The 18,189-nt window shown below is 64.9% G+C and overlaps 2 protein-coding genes across 5 annotated transcripts in view; one reads left to right on the forward strand and one right to left on the reverse strand.

Annotated features, from left to right (window-relative positions):
• Window positions 1–68: 68 nt before the first annotated feature.
• RPS21 (ribosomal protein S21) lies at window positions 69–1,341 on the reverse strand (the record flags this gene model as incomplete). 2 transcript variants are annotated; one of them, XM_082643494.1, is made up of 6 exons in its annotated part: window positions 1,239–1,339; window positions 961–1,023; window positions 807–870; window positions 615–686; window positions 212–267; window positions 69–132 (listed from the first exon to the last, which is right to left on the reverse strand). In XM_082643494.1, the coding sequence occupies exons 2-6, from the start codon at window positions 1,008–1,010 to the stop codon at window positions 123–125; spliced, it is 252 nt and encodes an 83-aa protein (XP_082499620.1). In that variant the 5' UTR covers window positions 1,011–1,023; window positions 1,239–1,339. The 2 variants fall into 2 exon arrangements, with proteins under 2 accessions (XP_082499620.1, XP_082499621.1); XM_082643495.1 differs by lacking the exon at window positions 69–132 and having other exon boundaries at window positions 208–267; window positions 1,239–1,341.
• Window positions 1,342–17,415: 16,074 nt separating this feature from the next.
• Window positions 17,416–18,189, forward strand: part of LAMA5 (laminin subunit alpha 5) — a 53,325-nt gene continuing 52,551 nt past the window's right edge. For 2 of the 3 annotated variants that reach the window (XM_082600326.1, XM_082600327.1), the window contains exon 1: window positions 17,416–17,891. In XM_082600326.1, the coding sequence (XP_082456452.1) occupies window positions 17,610–17,891 (282 nt within the window). In that variant the 5' untranslated portion in view covers window positions 17,416–17,609. The remainder of the gene's footprint in view (window positions 17,892–18,189) is intronic. The other variant, XM_082600325.1, reaches the window with a different exon arrangement.

Here is an 18,189-nt window from a genome sequence, read left to right on the forward strand (position 1 = left end):
ACACCAGCCCGGACCCTCCGGAGCCCAGAAGAGCCCGCCCCCCCAAAGCACAGAAGTGAAACAACAGAGAGGCTTTCACTCTTTATTTATAACACACATTCCACATCCAGGATCCTCTCTAGTCAGAAGTTCCTGGAACAAAAGGAAGAACTTTAAAACCTGGTCTCCAAAGACATCCTGGGCCTCTGTGCCCAAACCCCAGTCCTCTTACTTTGAGACGATGCCGTCAGCCTTGGCCAGTCGGAGAATGGAGTCATCTGACTCGCCCTAGGGGAGAACGCACATTGGGACCAAGCGCCCTGCTGACCAGAGGTCCAGCCACGCTGCCGTCCAAACCGACCCAACGTAGACACGCTAGCACCAGGCAGACCCCTGGGGCCCGAAAGAGCTGTGATAACTGGGAGGCTCCACGGTCGTCGCCTGTTTTCTCAGGGTGGGCCCTTTCCTGGGCCCCCGAGCACCCTTTTCCACCCCCAGGAAGGGGCTGGCAGCCAGCACAGTACAGTGCAGCAGGCTGCAGTCTTTTCTGCCAACAAACCTGCTCAGGTTGGGAACAGGGAGGGAGATGCCACTCCGGCTCAAAGGCCCGCTGACCAAGGCCGGGGAATACTCACCATCCTGCGAATGGCCCCGCAGATGGCATAAGTTTTAAACTGGCCGTTGAACCTGCCTGTCACCTTGTCAACCTATGAATCGAGAATGAGGGGGGGTCACAAAGAGGTGCACCCAAACGCCTTCAGGTCTCAACCTGGGGTTTGGGCCTCGCCCCCTCCCCAGAGGACAAGCCGCCCCGCCGCCCGGCTCACCTCGGCCACGTTCATCTGGATGGACGCGTGGTCCTTGGCGCCTATGATGCGGTTGCTGGCAGAGCTGCGGGGGGAGCGCAGTGAGCGGGGACGGGGCTCGGCGGGCGAGGGGCGGCGGCGGGGGGATGCAGGGACCGGGGCAGAGGATGCTCACCATTTCCGCGGCACGTACAGGTCCACGAACTCGCCGGCGTCGTTCTGCATGTTGAGGGAGCGCCTATGGAGGCCCCCGCGGCGCCGTGAGGGCGGGCCGTGTCCGCGCGCTCGGGTCCGTCCCCGCCCCGCACCGACCCCGGGCCCCGGGCCGCCCCCCCGCCCAGGCCCCGACCCCCGCACGCCCGAGTCCGTCCCCGCCCCGACCCGACCCAGGCCCCCGCGCCGCCACCCAGCCCGGGCCCCGGTCCCGACCCCGACCGCGGCCGCGAGACCTACCTGGTGGCACCACAACGAGCGCGAGCGCAGAAAGGAAGGGCCTTTTCCCCCGGCAGTGCTATTAGCGGGTGGGGCGGGGCCTCGGCGAGTACTTCCGGCTCGCGCACGCCGCCGCGACTCTACGCAGAGAGCAAGGCCGGCCGCTCTGACGTACTTCTGCTTCCGGCGGGTGAGAGCTTCCTGAGGTCTGGCGGCTGCAGGGTGGCCGCGGGCGAGCCACGAGGGCGAGTCCCCCTGCTGGGCGGGTGGCCGGCGCGGACTCGCGAGGGCGCCCGCGGGCGGGTCCCCGCAGCGGTGGGCTGCGCCCAGGGCGGGCGCTTCCCGTCGCCGGGACCGCCCGGTGCCCGCGGCCGCTCAGTCAGGACCTGCGGACCCGGGGGCCGAGGGCGGGGACGGGGGCCCTGGAATGGGCCGCGTTCGTCAGCACGTGAGAGTTGCGGACCGGAGCGCTTACCCCGGAGACAAGCCCGGCATCACGAACGTGGACGCAGGAGGGGTGCCGTTGGTTCTAAGAGCGAAGAGTGGGGAGAGCCCCTGGGGTCTTGAGGGAGGAGCGGCAGGGCTGGGGTGGGGGGCGCCCTCCCAGGACGTGGAAGACAACCCCTCGGGAAACCAGTGCCTGAGCAGGGAAGGAGCTCGGCCAAGCCTCGTGGCAGAACCAGGTCGAGCCCCCCCAGCCCTTCCCTCGCCCTGCACCATCCGGCCCCTGCCCAGGACCCCTCCCCCCACATCACTTCCACTCTGTTCTCCACGGAGCAGTCTCTCCTGGTGCTAAGGGTCCGTTAAGGAAGAAAACAGAAAAACTCCAGGCTGCAGAGCTGACTTCCCAGGGTCCCCCGCCCTGCGTTCCTGGGGGCGAGCCCTGCAGCTTCGACTAAAACATCCCCCTGGGCTTCATCTCGCGGGGGAGAGGGAAGGCCCCTCGGGGGTGGACTCCAGACCCTGCGCACTTGGCCTCCGCCTGCTGCCCGGGCTGAGCCTGGCCGTGGAGTCTCCGAAGTCCAAATGCCCCTTTGCTTGACACGCCCTCCCCATCCTCCCAGTCTGGCCTCCCAGCTCACTTCCCAGGGCTGTGTCTGCTCACCCTGTGGTGACGGGCAAATGCTCCCCATCAGCTTGGCCACACGGTGCCCCATTTGAGTCACTGCCAACTTCTGTGCGGCTGTGGGAGGGTTTAACATCTGGGCCTGGTGAGGGCTGAGGCCACCAGTTCCCTCGTACCCGGAAACCAGGGTTCGTGCGGGCAGTGTGTCTGCTGGGCGCTAGCAGCTGGGCATCAGGAGTGAGGTCACCGAGGCCAGCGCCCTGTAGGGAGGTCACATTCCATGTTCATGCCAGCCGTGAGAGGTGTGTGCTTTTTCCAGGACCCCCAGCACATGCACACACATTACGTGTTTATGTTTGTGGTTGTGTTACCGACCAGGGTTCTTGGCCTTCTCTAATCAATAGAAATTGATAAGAAGCCAGACAAGAAATTCAGGCAAGGCTTTATCGGGGCTCCTGCTGCAGCAGGGGGGAGCGGAAACAACAGGTTCCCTTGCTAGCTCCCCAGGGGAGTCGAGCTGGTTTCTTATATGGGGTGAGGATAGGGGCAGGTCCAGGGCTCGGGCCAGAGGGGTGGCTTAGGTGGTCTGCCCACCCCTTAGGTGGTGGGGTGTGCAGGGCACATGCGCAGGACTCTGCTTTTGCTCCCTGTGACCTGTTTTTGCTCCCAGCTCTTTAAAAGTGGCAGCTGGGTTTTTGGTCTTTTTGTAGCTTTCTGTCCATAATTTGCTTCCAGGGTGCATGTATGCTGCTATTTTTCATCCCATACAGTTTTTTTTGTACAATGTTTTGTAGCTCAAGGAGACATTTGTCCAGGTGCGAGCCCTGCAGCAAAGGGTCCCAGGTGCCAGCCTGTCTCATTTGGGGGTCTGCACAGCTGGCCTGCCTGTCTGTGTCAGTGTGTGGGTCAGCCCAGCTAGGCCTGATCATCAAGAGATTGTCTCTGGGGCTTCCCTGGTGGCGCAGTGGTTGGGAGTCCGCCTGCCGATGCAGGGGACGCGGGTTCGTGCCCCAGTCCGGGAGGATCCCACGTGCCGCAGAGCGGCTGGGCCCGTGAGCTATGGCCACTGGGCCTGCGCGTCCAGAGCCTGTGCTCCGTGGCAGGGAGGGGGGAGGCCCGCGTACCACCAAAAAAAAAAAAAAAATGATCAAGGTGGTAATTTCTATGTTATATGTATTTTATCACAATCAAAAAAAAATTTTAAGACTATGGGTCACGCACGCATGCACACATGGGCACACACACACACAAGACATCACAGTCTCATCTTCCCCGAGGTGGGATCCCAAGGCCAAGATCTTCAAAAGGAAGCCCTGTGACCCCACCCTCGGGCCTGTGAAATCTGGATGAGCACCCCCCCCTTTAAGAAACCCTGCAGACAGAGGAGCCAGTGGTCCCTGAAGGGAGCCTACGTGGGCCTTCCATCAGCAGGGTCTCCTGGCATCTGAAGTGGCCGGGGGCAGCTGCTCAGGCTGGAGGCTGCCAGAGGTCAGGAACCTGGGGAGAGGTGTCCCCGCATCCCACTTGTACTCTCCCCAGCAGCCACTATGGGGCGCCCAAGAGCTGCACCTGACCCTGCAGGCAGCCCTGTGAGAGGCCCATGGGCAGAGGCTCACCTGTCCACTCTCTGCCCACTTTCCTGCCAGCTGAAGGGGGCTGGCCACCTCCCTCAGATCCCTGGCCCCTTGCCCCTTGCCCAAGGGGTGACTTGTTTACTGAGTTTCCTGTGGGGTCTCCAGGTTGGAAAAGGGCCAGAGGCTGGGTGGGATGATGGGATTGGGGACGGGAGGACCTGGCACTTGAAGACACTGTCCTGAGCCCTTTTTGCAGCTCCCGGGGCAGCTCCCAGGGGCTCAGAGAAGCAGCTCTTCAGCAGGATGGTCCCCATCAGGATCCCCGAGCACTTCCAGGTCTACAGAGCATACACCTGTTACTGCCCCCTGCACCCGCCAAGTGCTCTAAGTCGCCCTGACTTCCAGTGTCCCATCAGGATGGCAGGCTGACTTTGCACCCTCCCTCTGCCTCGTAGCTGTATGACAGGTCACTTAGCTGTCTCCTCCTCCTCCTGGCTTTAAAGTAGGGACAGCGGTAAGAGCACCACCCGGGAGGGTTAACACATACGCGGTGCTCAGAGTGGACGTGGCATTCAGGAGGCCCTCAGCATCTCCATCGTCACGATCACCATCACTGCCACCTTCATCATCACCTCTATCACCATCACTGTTATGCTGTGACCCCAGGTCCCATCGCTATAGATTTGAACCCTGGGCTGATGACTCCAGAAGATGCACTATCACCACCCCAGTCTCACACGGGTCCTCATTCAGGCTGCCCAGCTGGGTGACAGCGGCCAGTGGTGTTGGATGGTGTCCGTGTGCAGTATCCGCTGCCCATTCCCCAGCACCATCCTGGGGACCCACCTCACAGACAGGTAAGCAAGGCTCTCAGCCTTCCTGAGGCGCCTCCCTCCTCCTCCCAGAGTGGCTGCTTCTGGGCCGGGTGGGGCCAGGTCAGCCTGAAATGTATTGTGTGTGGAAGGGAACCAGCCCCAAAACCAGGAAACCCTCCTTCCGGGCCTGGGCACGGGCCAGGGTGAGCTGCAGCTCAGGGCCAAGGGACAGGCTTCTCCCTGTGCAGACCCGGCCAGGAGCTGTGGCCACTGGCCCTTCCTGCCTGCCCTGTTCTCTCGGGAGAAGGCCCAGCTCACGTCAGAGTTCCTGCCTCAGAGGGGCTCCCAGGGGCCAAGGAGCACGCAGGCTCCCACCGAGCAGGTCCTGGTGCCACCGCCACCCAGCCATGATTCCCATCCTCTGGTCTCAGGGAGATAGGCAGACATCGGCCCTCCCCAGTCTCCGTGAGGCTCAAGGGAGGTCACAGCCAGCGTGCAGCCCCAGCACGTGGGCCCAGCCTCGGTGACCTGGGCTGTGGGGCCTTGGGCATCGTGACTCACAGGCTCTCAGAGCCGGGGGAGCCTGAGAGTGTCTGGCCAGTGTCACATCCTCTTCTATTTTACTTTGTCATTTTATTTTATTTGTTTTACCATATGAGATTTTTTATTGCGGTATAACCTAAACGTGGTGAGGAACACAAACCCTACGCTCCCACCCCCTGGGTGTTTACATCCGCGTTCACCCAGGCAGGCAGGGTGTGTTGCTGACTGTGCAGGCGCTGGGGCAGGTCCGGGTGGCGCCCAGGAGGCCCTCGCGGGCCCCTTCCCCAGTTACAGGCGCTCTGGAGGCGGAGTGGGGGGCCAGGCTGGGCACCGGACCCCAGCTGACACCCAGCGGAGAGGACTCTGAGGTCAGAGACACCCAAGAACGTCCATCTTCTGGCCCCATCCCTCCGGTGGGGCCGGGCTACAGGACCGAGCCAAGGACAGGAAAGGAGGCACTTCCGCCCCAGGCACGCACACAGCGTCCAGCTGCCTCATCCTAGTGGACATGCTGCGGGCTCAGCATGCTGGCCACAGGCCAAGATGTTCCAGCCAAACCAGTGGAGTTTCAGGTTCAAAGCAAGAAGGCTACAGAGAGCAGGCAGCAAGGCCCACCTTTACCCACCCCGGCCAGGCCTGCCGGGGCGGACACCAGGGTCTGGCTCCAGGCTGACCTCTGTCCCAAGCCCCGCCATCCTGAAGGGCCAGCACAGTGATTAAGGCGAAGGCCTGGGACTGGGCAGCCCTCTTTTCTAGTGCCGATCCCCCGGCCCCGGCCCCTCTCCTTTCTTTTTTTTTTTTTAAGATTTTTTAATGTGGACCATTTTTAAAGTATTTATTGAATTTGTTACAATATTGCTTCTGTTTTATGTTTTGGTTTTTGGCCGTTAGACATGTGGCATCTTAGCTCCCTGACCAGGGATCGAACCTGCACCCCTTGCATTGGAAGGTGAAGTCTTAACCACTGGACCGCCAGGGAAGTCCCCCCTCTCCTTTCTCAGCCTCAGTTGCCCCATCAGAAGGTCGAAGCTGTTCTCCCTTCCCCCATGGGTGGAGGTGAGGGTTCAACAGGACAGGGCAGCTGGGGGCCTTGTACACCTGTGGGCGGGCACAGATCTAGGGAGGGAAGGACCACTCTTCCACCCACCCCTTTGCTGCTGTTCTCTTCAGTGGAAACGGGTACTGCGGTCTATCTGTCTTGTCTGTCTGGGAGGTGACCTTGGACCGGCTCTTCCTGACCTGGGAGGAACCGGCAGCATGTACAGCTCAGGAAACTGAGGCCAAGGGAGAGGAAGTGGCTCCCCCAGAGTCACGGAGCCAGGATGCAGGGCAGGGCTCGAATCCAGCCTCGGGCTCTGGGGTTGGAGGGGTGGGACGCAGCGCAGCCAGGACGGGTCCTTGTGCCGGCGGAGAGGACCCCCACCTGACCCCCCGCCCGCCCCAAGCTGAGCCCTAAGGAGGGTTAATGGTGGGCTTTCCGGCACGGTGCACTCCGAAGCGGCGGGTTGGAGGTCCTTCACCTCCCTGCTCTGCCCCGGGGACGCCCAGCAGGGGGCCTGGGTGGACAGGGCTGCTTGTGGGGCCCAGCCCAGCCTCTGAGCACCAGGCAGCCGAGCGTGTCAGCTGCTGCAGAAACATGCCCAGGGACAGAGGTTTACTGGGCCTGGAAAGCCCAGGTGGAGAGTGACGGAATCCAGATTCCTGCCCCACGTGAACGGGCGCGGCCCGGGCTTGTCTGGCACAGCCCGGCCCCACAGCTCCTCTGGGCTCTGGGCAGCTTCTCCCCTCCCCGCCCAGCTCCACAGGCGCTCTGGGACTCTGAGGCCCCGGGATGTCCAGCAGGGCCCAGCCAGGAGGTGCCGCCCCCCAACCTGCTGTGACCTCGCGCAGGTGGCTGTGCAGGCTGGGACGCTGTCCTGGGGCCCCGGGCAGGCACTGGGCCCTGCAGCGTTCAGGACGGGTGATCCATGTCCTCAGGGAAGAGGACAATAAGCATCTCATCTCAGGAAGGTCTGGGGCACTGGGTCTCATCCAGGGACGGTTCCCCCCAGGACATACTGACTGTCTGGCTGACTGTCATGCCTGGGGGAGGGGAGGGTGCTACTGACCACTAGTGGGTAGAAACCAGGGATGCTGCTCAACACCCCACTGTGCCCAGGAGGGCCCTGCAGGGAGGCGTCCGGCCCAGGATGCCAGTGGGGCGTGGTCTAGGGCTCTGAAGGGCAACGGCCCATCTGAGGGGGCCGTAGGTCAGGTGGTCAGGGAAGGCCTCTCTGAGGAAGGGACACTGTCACGCAGGGACCAGCCCTGGGAGGTGCCACCCCTTCACACTGGTCACCCCAGAGCCCCTGCAGCCTGCGGAGAGGAGGACCAGGGGCTCATTCTGCAGTGGGGGCGGGGAGAGGCAGGCGAGGACCTGGTGCCAGGCCGAGGATTCCAGAAGGCGGAGGGAGGCCTCTTACCACTGCCCCCAGGCTCCCTGCTCCCCTGTAGCCTCAGCCACATTCTTCCCCCTGGGTGGGCAGGGTATAGGGGCTCGGTGCATTCCGGTGGAGATACAGGAGGCCCTGCAGGCAGCCTGTGCCAGCCTCCTGCAGGGCCCAGACAGCCTCCTGGCAGGCTCTGCCCCGCTCGGCTTCCTAGGGCTGGGGCCTCGCTGAGAATGCCTGGGGTCAGCTGTTGCTACAGAGCATGTGGGCACATGTCCAGCCAGGAGCAAGCCCTCGGGACGGGGACTGAGCACCTTGCAGATAAGGTCAGGACTGACCAACCCAGCAGCCTCCTGACCCCTGACCGGCGGGCTGGGTCGCACAATGCCTCGGGGTCACAGCGCTGGTGACAGGCAGCGTCCACATAGCCCCTCTGATCCCCAGTCTCCTGTCTGTAAAATGGGCTTTTGTGAGCATCAGATCAGGCGCCCGCCCAGCGCCAGCACAAGGGCACCAGAAACGGCAGCTCCCTAAAGCCCCACTGGGTGTGTGGCACAGAGACATGGTGGCGCTGAGGGACTGGGGCCAAAGACAGGCAGGAGAACACGATCAGCCCCATCGGCTCAGGGGCCCAGAGAGGTTGCGCCTCTGACCTGAGATCACGCAGCAAGCCCCGGATGGAGCACGGAGGCAACAGGAGACCGGGCTCCAAGGGAGGGGGTGACTCTCAACTCCCAGGCTTCACCTCCCTCACTACCACCCCCGGGGGGAAACCCAGCCACAGACCCCCCAGAGCCCCTCAGAGAAGGAGACTGTGCTCTCAGGAGACCCTACCACTGCGGTGAGCCTTCCAAGTCTCCCGTGTTTACATTCCTCTAGGAAATATCTCCCCAGGAGAGCCGAGGACCAATGTTTTGTAAATGTTGAAACTTGAGGCAAACAGAGGCCTGGAGCTGAGCCCACCCGCCGTCCCTACCTCTCCACACTGGCAGGGGGAGGCCCCAGCGGGGGTCCTGGAGGGGATGCCAGAACGGAGCCCTGGGCGGGCGGAACGGGGCCCTACCAGTGGTCCCTCCGCAGCCCCACCTTTCCAGACCCTCAAGCCCTCCTTTCATGAAATGGGCTGACAGCAGACTGGAGGTGGTTGCGTGTCACTTGCATCTGAAGCACTGGTGGCCCTGGGGGAGCCCCAGTACTTGGCAGGTTTCACGGTCAGGCTCCGAGGCACAAGCCTGCAGGCTGAGCTGCGTGTGACCCAGGGCCCCGTGGACACTCAGGGGAGACAGTGTGAGTCAGTCTCCTGTTTAGGGTTGAGTGTCTTGGGCTCCCCGCAGCCCTAAACACGGGCCTGCGCCTCCCGGGCGCTCACGGGAGGCACGGGACCAGCTGGCTGTGTGGTGGGAGCCGTCGGGCACCCAGAGGCACCCCTGCCTCTGCCATCTCCACCTGCCGTCACCCGCTCCTGCCTCCGCTGCGCTCCGCCCGCTCAGCCGAGCCTCGTGGCCCAGGCGCACCCCGAACTGCCGGCTCCTGGTTCCAGCGGCTTCTTCAAAGGGTCTGCCTGCCAGGCCCGGAGTTGTGGTGGGTGTGGAGCACCTCACTCCCGCTCGTCCACTGATGGGCATCTGGGCTGCTTCTGCCTTTTGGCTGCTATGGAAAGCGCCGCCACAGACGTTGTGCACGGGATCGGTGTGGATGCACCCCCAGAAGTGGGGGTGTGGACCCCCGGGGACGCTGCGTTTCCTCTCAGGAAGCACCACACTAGGTCCACAGGCACACCGTCTGCGTCCCCGCCAGCAGCGTAGGGGACCCGACTTCCTTCATCCTGGCCCGCACTTGTTACTGCCTGATGTTTTTACTCTGCACTGTGGCCCTCAGGCTGCACGAGAGAAGCGGGGGCCTGGACGCTGAGCCCTCCCCCCGTCGGCCTGCCCTCCCCCACCCGGGGCCTCCAGGCCAGTGTGAAGGTGATGGGGCACAGGTGTCCCAGCATCCAGCCACAACTGCCCAGTAGCTGCTTGGCATGGGGCTCGGGACATAAGATAAATGATAAGATAATGAAATGAAATAAATAAAAATATTAAATAGTCGTTGAATGAAGGAAGGAAGAATGTACCCCCAGGAGCTGGGCTCTGTAGGGTGGCTCAGAGCTGGGTGGGAGAAGATTCCTGGTGGAAGGTGTGGGTCGTGCAAAGGTCCTGGGGTGCGAGGGGGCACTTAGACTTTGTAAGGAGGCAAGTGAGGCTGGAACGCTGGGGGCAACAAGGGGGCGAGGGGCAGCTTGACGGCCTTGGAAGCTGCAGGGGCGGGGCGGGGGCACTGGAGAGTCTCCAGCACAGGCACGACAGGGCAGTCTGCCTCTGAAAAGCCACGTGAAGTGATGGAGAGAGGAGGGACCCCTTGTCACAGCTGGGGGCCCCAGAGTGGGTGGCTCTCAACCCCCGGGCAGCGTCCAGGCCAGGGCTCCCCGGGGCCCCACCTCACCCCCTCCCACTCGGCGCTGGGGGAGATGTCACGGGCTCCTGCCAGCCCGGGGGACGTGCCAGTCTGGACCACAGAGGACGGACAGGGCAGGTGCTGCCCCAGGCCTCCTGCCCCAACCCGGCCCTGGCGGCCTGGCAGCCCTTGCCCTTCTACTGCATCCCCTTGGAGCACATCCTGGACAGACAGACAGCTGTCAACCCCTCACCCTGTTGCCTCACGCTTCCTGGGCCACAGCACCCGAGCCTCAGTTTCCCCGAGAGCCTGCCGGCAAGATGCGCGCACGTGGCAAGGGCCGGGGGCCCCCACGCTGCCCTCGGGCCTTTGGCTCGGGGGAGGCACAGAGGGTGGTCTGGGCCCACCTCGCCTTCTCTGCTCACCTGAGCAGCGGGTGACAAGAGTCCCTGCCCTCCCACACTGGCCTGAGGAGTGGCTGCACCCAGCACCATGTGGGCCCTTGTCCCCCTCTGCCCGTGGCCTGGGGCCTCCCTGGGCCACAGCCCCGACGTGCAGGCAGTGGACTGTGGTGCTCCCCTGGACGAGGTAGACTGCACCTTCACTTGCCGTGTCCCAGGGCCGTGTGGCAGCTCAGGGGCCCAGGAGAGCTGTGTCCTCCCCGGCCGGCCCACTCTCCATCCCGGCCCGCAAGGGCCACCGGGACCCTGCGGCCAGAGCTTCCCAGGTGGGCAGACAGGCCTGGCAGGCAGGCAGTGGCTCTGCCACCACTGCTGCTGCAAATCCTTCTCCAAAGGCCCCGGGAGACACGGGGGAGGGGTGCCCGAGGGCTGCCCAGAGTAGCGGAGCTCAGCAGATCTAAGGCGGCAGATGGCCGGAAGAGAGACAGAGACACCAGAGACCTAGACAGACGGACAGAGGCAGGGAGACAGAGGGACAGAGACAGAGAGAGGGTAGGCAGAGAATGAGAAGCCCAGAGGAGAGAGAAGAGAGAAAGGTAGGGGTGGTGGAGGGAGAGGAGGAGGGCTGGGGAGCGGAGTCAAGGCAGGGAGGCTGAGTCCCAGTGGGGGCCCGGGTGTGGCACGGGGACCCCGGTGCTGCTCTGGGTGGCGGGGGGCCGCTGATGCCAGGCCGGGCCGGCCCGGGAGGAGGAGGCCACTTGCTGAGGGCCAGTGGCCTGGCTGGTCAAGGGCAGACCAGGGGCTGCTGGCCTTAAGCCCCACAGGCAGGGAGAGGGCCGTACCTGGTGCTGTTTGGGTGGTGCCGGGTGGTGCCGGGCAGGGCAGGCTGCCCTCGAACCTCACGGCTCTTGCCGGGGCGGGAAGCCCCCATGGTTCATCACAGGGCCCCCAACCAGATGTCCCAAAGTTGGTGAGGGGGTCAGACTAATGTGGCTCCCTTTAGGGGACTGCGGGCCCAGGAGGCTGTGGCCATTCCAGCCACTCCCCATGTGGGCCTGCTCTGGGCCAGGGCACAGCCCCGCACCCCTGCGCTTCCCGTGGGATCAGATTCCGCCTGGGCAGTGAGTCCTCCTGGCCATATAAGGCCGTCTGTGGGCACCTCTCGGAGAAGCTGCAGAGCCGTCACCCCGCGGGAACCATTTGGCCAGGCCCCAGGGACCGAGGCAGGGGAAGGGGCCTGCTGGAGATGGGTCCTGTGAAGGAGGACGGGAGGGGCGACCCAGGCCCGCAGGTGCCACCCCCTCCCTCTGTGCTGGGCATCCCCCCGCCCTTCATCCGTTTCCCCCCCCCCCCCAGGGCTGCCCAGTCCGGAGTACAGAGCAGGGAGGTGGTGAGCATGGGGGTGGGGGAGTACTAGGGGCCAAAGGTCAAGTAGGATAAAAAAATGACACTGCAGAAATGTCGGCCCCGTGGGTGTCTGACGTGGACGCAGCAGTCCCGTGTGGAGGATGCCGTGATTGATGCAATCTGTTGTTACCATCTTCCGGGGTCACCCCACGTGCTCCCCACCACACACCTGGGATCAGGAAGCCCGGATCCCCAATTTAACACCCCAGCAAGGTGCTGGGAGGTGCCCTGATGGCGTCCTTCCTCAAGGGAGGTGCCTGGGCCTGGGGTCCTAAGAGCAACCTCACTACTGAACCATCCCCTCCCTTCGCTCTCGGGAGATGGTTGGATCTCCAGGGAGGTCCCAGGCCCCCTCCCCAGGGCTTCCTAGGGCCCCCTACCTGGCCCACCCCCTCCACTGAGGCTGGGGCCTGAGATTTGCTGCTGAGCTTTGCCCCTCAAGCCCAGGGCTGGGTTGGGGGTGCCCGGTGAGCCAGGGAGGGGAGTGATGTGTTGCGGGGATGCAGATACCTGGGCGCATCACAGCCGGCAGCCCCTCCCTACACCCCCTTCCCAGCAGGCACTGCCTCTCCTTCCAGCTCACAGACCTTGGGCTGGGAAGGGGCCCTGGGGCACAGCCAGGGAGGCTTCTCCTGGGAACAGGAGGCTTCCTCCAAACGCCTCCCAAAGTCACACGGTCCTTCACAGCCTGGACGGACCTGCGGGGGGTGAACCCCAGAGGCCATTCCCTCAAGCAGTGGGCACTCTCTGGGCACCTCCTCTTCACCAGGCCTGGGGCTAGGGAAAGGCAGGACACAGGTGGGACTGGATTTAATAAAATGAATGCACCTGAGAAAGCAGGCCAGGCGCATACCTGATGGCTCTCTGGGGCGGTGCCTAGAGGCCCAGGTGGTCAAACAAAGAGGCAGGGGCTCTATTGTGTCCTGGGCAGAGGGACTAAGGCCAAAGTCCCCATGAGATAGAGGGGGAGGGAAGGCTGGAGGCTCTGCCGACTGGCCAGACAGGCGGGGCGTGGTTGGGAGGCCCCACAGGGCCCGGGGAGCTGCGGTGAGGGGCCTGGCTGTTACCCTAAAACAAGCAGAAGCCAGTTTGGCCTGGGAGGAGACAGGGTGAGGCACGTGTGCCAGCCAGCACCCAGCCCCAGCAGGCACCCAGCACCCGTAGCTGTTACCGCAAGGATTCCAGCCCACAGGGTGACTGGCCGGATTCCTTCCAGCTCGTGGTGTACTTAGCAAAGTCTGGCGTCCCCATGTCAGCGGACAGGGGGTCCCCTGCACTTAGCGGGAGCCGGACTCTGGGCTCCTGCCCGGTCAGGGCTCTCTGCTCATGGAAAGCATGCTGACCACCCCATGGGGAGTCATGAAACCCCACGTTTCTGAGCATCCTGGGTTCATGTGCTTTCTATAGGGCCAGGCCTTCCTGTCTATGCCACCAGTTGGGAAGGAGGTGAGCTGAGTGGGAGACAGGAGCTTTGGGGAACCTCCGTGGAGAGCCCAGGACCCAGGGGGCTGGCCAGCCTGCGTCTCATGGCACTGGGCACACCTAAGCCTGTCTGTGCCCCCTCCAGTATAAAGTCCCCCCATCAGGACACCCGAGGCTCAGGCCTGCAGTGGGCACCCTGGGGACTGGCCTGTGAGCTGGGCACACAGCAGGCAGAGGTGGACCCTCTGGAGCTCCAGGCTTAGAAGGCTCCCAGAGGGGGGCTCTTGGCTGGGCAGCATGGGGGTCAAGACCATCCGTTCCTTGTTGGGGTCAACCCCAAATCTGGTGGCCTTCAAGCTTCCCCAGAGCTCATGCCCTAGAGGCCTGGAAGAGCCCAGAGGTGGCCCAGCTGGGGCCACAGGCAGCGGGGAGACACTGCTCCTTCAGGAGCATCAAGGGGCCTGTCCCCAGACCCTCCTCAGCCGGGAATGCTGGGGCTCCGGCCTGGCCCCAGCCTCCTGGTGCGCGTTCAGCTCATCGAGGCCTGTCCTCTGCCCTCTGGCCTCCAGCCCTTCCAGGGGACCGTGCCAGCCCTAGGCCAGGGGAGGGTTCTGGGCTGAGCAATGGCCCAGAGGCCCGGGAACTCCCCGCCCCAGACCTGCTGGGTTTACAACCTTCTAATGAGCCCTCCTCTCAGCTGTGAGTCCTCAGGACGCCCAGCTGGGCTGCGTCCTCCCCTCTGCAGGACTGGGCTGGACCTGGGCTGCCAGGGCCCCCAGCATCAGCCTTGCTGCCTGCCCCGTGGCTGGACGGATGGGGGACATTTTCTCACCATCTGGGCTCCCTGGAAGGTATCAGAGCAGCCCTGGGGGAGGGAACGCGGCCTCAGATATTCCAAACCACAGCCTAGCTTCTGAAACCTCTTCCTGCCGAGACAAGCCCTTCCAGTCACGAGGAGAGAGCTCGGGGCTTCTTCCTCCCACGCGGCTGCACGGACCCACTTCCACAGTGCAGCTTCTCCCAAGAGAGCGGGCCCCGGGACAGGCGGTCAGGCACAGCCAGCGGTTATGATTGTGACATGGTGATGAGGCTGAGTGCAGTGAGGGGCGCCCCACGCAGCTGCTCCCCAAGAGGTTACAGTTACGGCTCGGGCTGAGGCACGTGTGCCCATGGCCTGGCCTGCTGGTCCCCACAGCTGCCCCGCAGATGGGGCTGAGCAGGGGCTCCTGGGGATGCCGTAGGAATCGGGGCAGCGGCCCAGGTGAGGGCCGCTGTCCTGAGGGCAGGCTCCCCTGGCCCAGGCCACACCGCAGAGGCCATATCCCTGGGCTCAGGGGGAATTGGCCAGACCCCCTACCTAGGTCCAGGAGCACCTCTTCCCCACTCAGGCTGCCACCTGTGCCCGACCTCCCCACAGGTCCCGGGGCTCCTGTTATCCTGGTGCTGGGTGGGGAGGGGCTCTGCGTCTGGGGTGTGCCCGCGGGGCATGTCCAGAGCCTAGTAGGACAGAGGTGGTCAATCTGCCTCCATGGCCCTCCCCCATGAGCTGACCCCACCCACTACCCACCTCCCACCTCTCAGGACTGAGCATCCCTCTCCTGGATTTAGGACAGAGGCTGGGGCAGGCTGCTGCAGGGGGCGGGGGCACTACATCAGGGACCCACACCCAAAAGGTGCCCGACACATGCGGGAGGGGAAAATGAATGCCAGCCCAGCTCCCTCTCCCTGGCTAACCACGTGCTCTTCACTGACCCCCGGACGTTGGAAACTGACCCCCAGTTTCCTAATTCATAAGTAGGAAAGGCAGCTGGGTGGCCCAGGAGTCAGAGCAAGATGGGCGACGCACTGGCTAGGCCATTTGGAAATGACTGGCTGGAAATGTGACCCGGGAAATGGGTCTCCCCCACCAGCCCCGCTGACGACCTTCCCCTAGAACCACCGCCGGCCAAGAGGTCAGTGTGTAGCCCGACTGGAATAACACCTCCATCCTCCAAGCCGCCCACTCCTGCCCCAGCTGGGTCACATAAGCTGGCACAAGGTGTGGGCAGCATGGGCACCTCGCCCAGCCCCTTTCACCACATTCTCCTCTGCCCACTTCACCCACCCCATCCCCCCAGGCCCGGGCCACCAGTTGCTCTGGGGCAGCTGTCTGCCAGGAAGCAGCTCGCCCAGGATTAACCCTCCCCGTGCTGGGCGCATTCTCGGGCAGCGGCCCCTCCCTCCCGCCTGCTCTGTGCCCTCAGATGGAGGAGGCCTGGTCCCTAGGAGGCTCAGAGGGCTCCCACCCCTCACCTCTGCCCGCTGGTCCCTCCGCGGGGGTTGGGAAGCCGACCTGGGGGGGTGGAGGGTGGGAGGTCGCCAGCCCCGGTCCCCAGGCTGACAGGTCCCCAGCTGCCAAGGGGGTGCCGGGGGCCAGAGTGCGTTGCTGTGATGTGTGTGACAGGGGACCTCTGGGCAGTAGGGAGGGTGGGGCTGGGGCAGGTCAAATCCCCCATCTGGAAACCCTGCTACTGCCCAGAGGCAGCTCTCTGGCTGCTCCTCCCACGGGATCATAAATTAGCTGGTGAGCTGGCCCGTCTGCGTGGGGGACTCAGGATTCCAGCATGGCCTGTCGCCCCTCCCCCACCATCTAGGCCAGCCCCTCCCCCACCCAGAGCCTCTCCAGCGGGGAACCACCTCTCCTCCCCCTCCCCCAGGTGGAGTTACAGAATTGCCTGGGAGCAGGGGGAGAGGAGAGGGGAGAGGGGAGAGAAGAGGGAGGGTCATCCCGCTGCCTATTTCTCAACTCCTAGAGAAGCGGCAGTCCAGCCCCTTGCGATAGGATTCGCAGGAGGCCAGGGACAGCCAGGAAGATGTGGCTAGTGGCGCAACCTTCCGGGAACAGCTGCTGGGGCAGAACTCCCACCAGGACCAGCTGGCTGCCACCCCACACATTTACTCGGCTCCCCAGGACTGTCCAGGGGGTCTCAAGTGGGACAGACACCCAGCTGGCCTGGCTCATAGACCGGGGGGGAGCTGCCAGCCTGGCAGCTGCACCTGCCCTATCAGGGCTTCCCCTGAGGCCGATTTGGGCCAGGAGCTGGAGGGGAGGAGACCCAGTGGCCGAAGCCACCCAAACGCAGAATCAGCTGGGACACAATCCTGAGCTCAGGCCTCTACGTCCAATCCCATTTCCCCAGTGTCCTTGAGTGCCTGCCCTGAGCAGGAGTGTTCGACTGGCAGACAGAGATGGTGGGGTCCACAGTGCCCCAAAGCAGGGAATCCCCAGGCACGAGGGTTAGCGCCCACCTGGCCCTGCAGCCCCAGCCCCCCACCGCAGGTGCTCAATAGATGTCCTCCTTCACAGGCAGTCTTCCTGGCACCGGTGGAGCCCTGGGCATCCTCCCTTCACCGCAGGGGGCCCCATGGGGCCAGTCCCTCCTGATCCACTTCCCTATTTTAGAGTATTTTTAAGCCAAACCTTGGGTAGGCGGGAGTCGGGTGGGATGGAACCTGACATGGCCCCCCCAGGAGGGCATGGAGTCCCTAATTAGGGTCTCCCTGTCCCTCGGCAGATCGGATTCCCTCGCTACCACCGCCACTCACAGCTGACAAAGAGCACCTTCCCACACACCTGCTGGATGGGGCAGATATGGGGGCCAGTATGAGGGGTGAAAAACCAAAAACTGGCTGGGGAGAGGCGGCGAGGCTGCGCTGCGCTCCGGGGTTCACCCCCTCAATCCCGGGGGGACCCCAGCGATCGGGCTCCCAGGCTGCGGTCGCTCGGGTCGCTCTGCCAGTTCTGGGGTTGCGGGTGGGGCCGGGCCGGGCCGTGGATGGGGCAGATGCCGGGGCTGGATCCGGAGCGAGCGTGCCTGACTCCCAGTCGCGGCGCCAGACCCGGGGCCGCCGGGGGCGCTCGGCCGCCGAGAGGTGCCCGAAGTTAGGGAAACAAAGAGCGGAGCCGCTGGACGGGGAAGAGCAGGCCGGCGCGCCCGGGGCCTGGGTGCCCGAGGGCGCGAGGGGGCCGCTTGGGACCGGGAGTCACGCCCCGGGGGCCGCCGCCGCGTCGCGTTCCCACGGCCCGGCCCGAGGCCAGCAGGTGTCCCTTCCGAGAGGCCGGCCGGGCCGGGGTCCCAAGGGTTAAGGCGGCCGGCCGCCCCGCCCCCTCCCCGGGGCGCGGGGCTCGGGCGCCCAGGCGGGCCGGGGCGGGGCCTGACGTCCGCGGGCGGAGCGAGCCGAGCCGAGCCGAGCCGGGCCGGGCGCCGCGCTGCAGACCCGCCAGGCTCCCGCCTCGCCCGCCGTCCCCGGAGCTGGAAGATGGCGAAGCCGGGCGCGCGGCCCCGCGGTTCCCGGGGCCCCGCGCCGCTGCTGCTGGCCGGGCTGGCGCTGCTGGGCGCGGTGCGGGCGCGGGCGGCAGCGGGCGGCGGCTTCAGCCTGCACCCGCCCTACTTCAACCTGGCGGAGGGCGCCCGCATCGCCGCCTCCGCCACCTGCGGTGAGGAGGCCCCGGCGCGCGGCACTCCGCGCCCCACCGAGGACCTCTACTGCAAGTTGGTGGGGGGCCCCGTGGCCGGCGGGGACCCCAACCAGACCATCCAGGTGAGCGCGGGCCGCGGGTCGGGCGGGCCGGGCCGGTGTGGCGGGGACGCCGGCGCGGGGCACGCACCGGGCTCGGACTCCGGAACTCCAGCCGAACTCGGCGAGGAGCCGCAGGGGCCGCGGAGAAGCCAGGTGCGGACCGCGGCCCCCACCGCCCGTCCCTACGCCCCGGTTCCGCCTTTCGGCGGACGGAAGGGACCCCAACTCGGCCCTTCGGGCTCAGCCAGAGAAGTGCGCGTGCCTCCGGGAAGGCGGCACGGCGGACCCGGGCGCGGCCGGCACCGCTCGAGTTCGGCGG

Source organism: Mesoplodon mirus (assembly GCF_964341445.2).
Source record: "Mesoplodon mirus genome assembly, chromosome: 15".
Lineage (NCBI taxonomy): Eukaryota > Metazoa > Chordata > Mammalia > Artiodactyla > Ziphiidae > Mesoplodon > Mesoplodon mirus.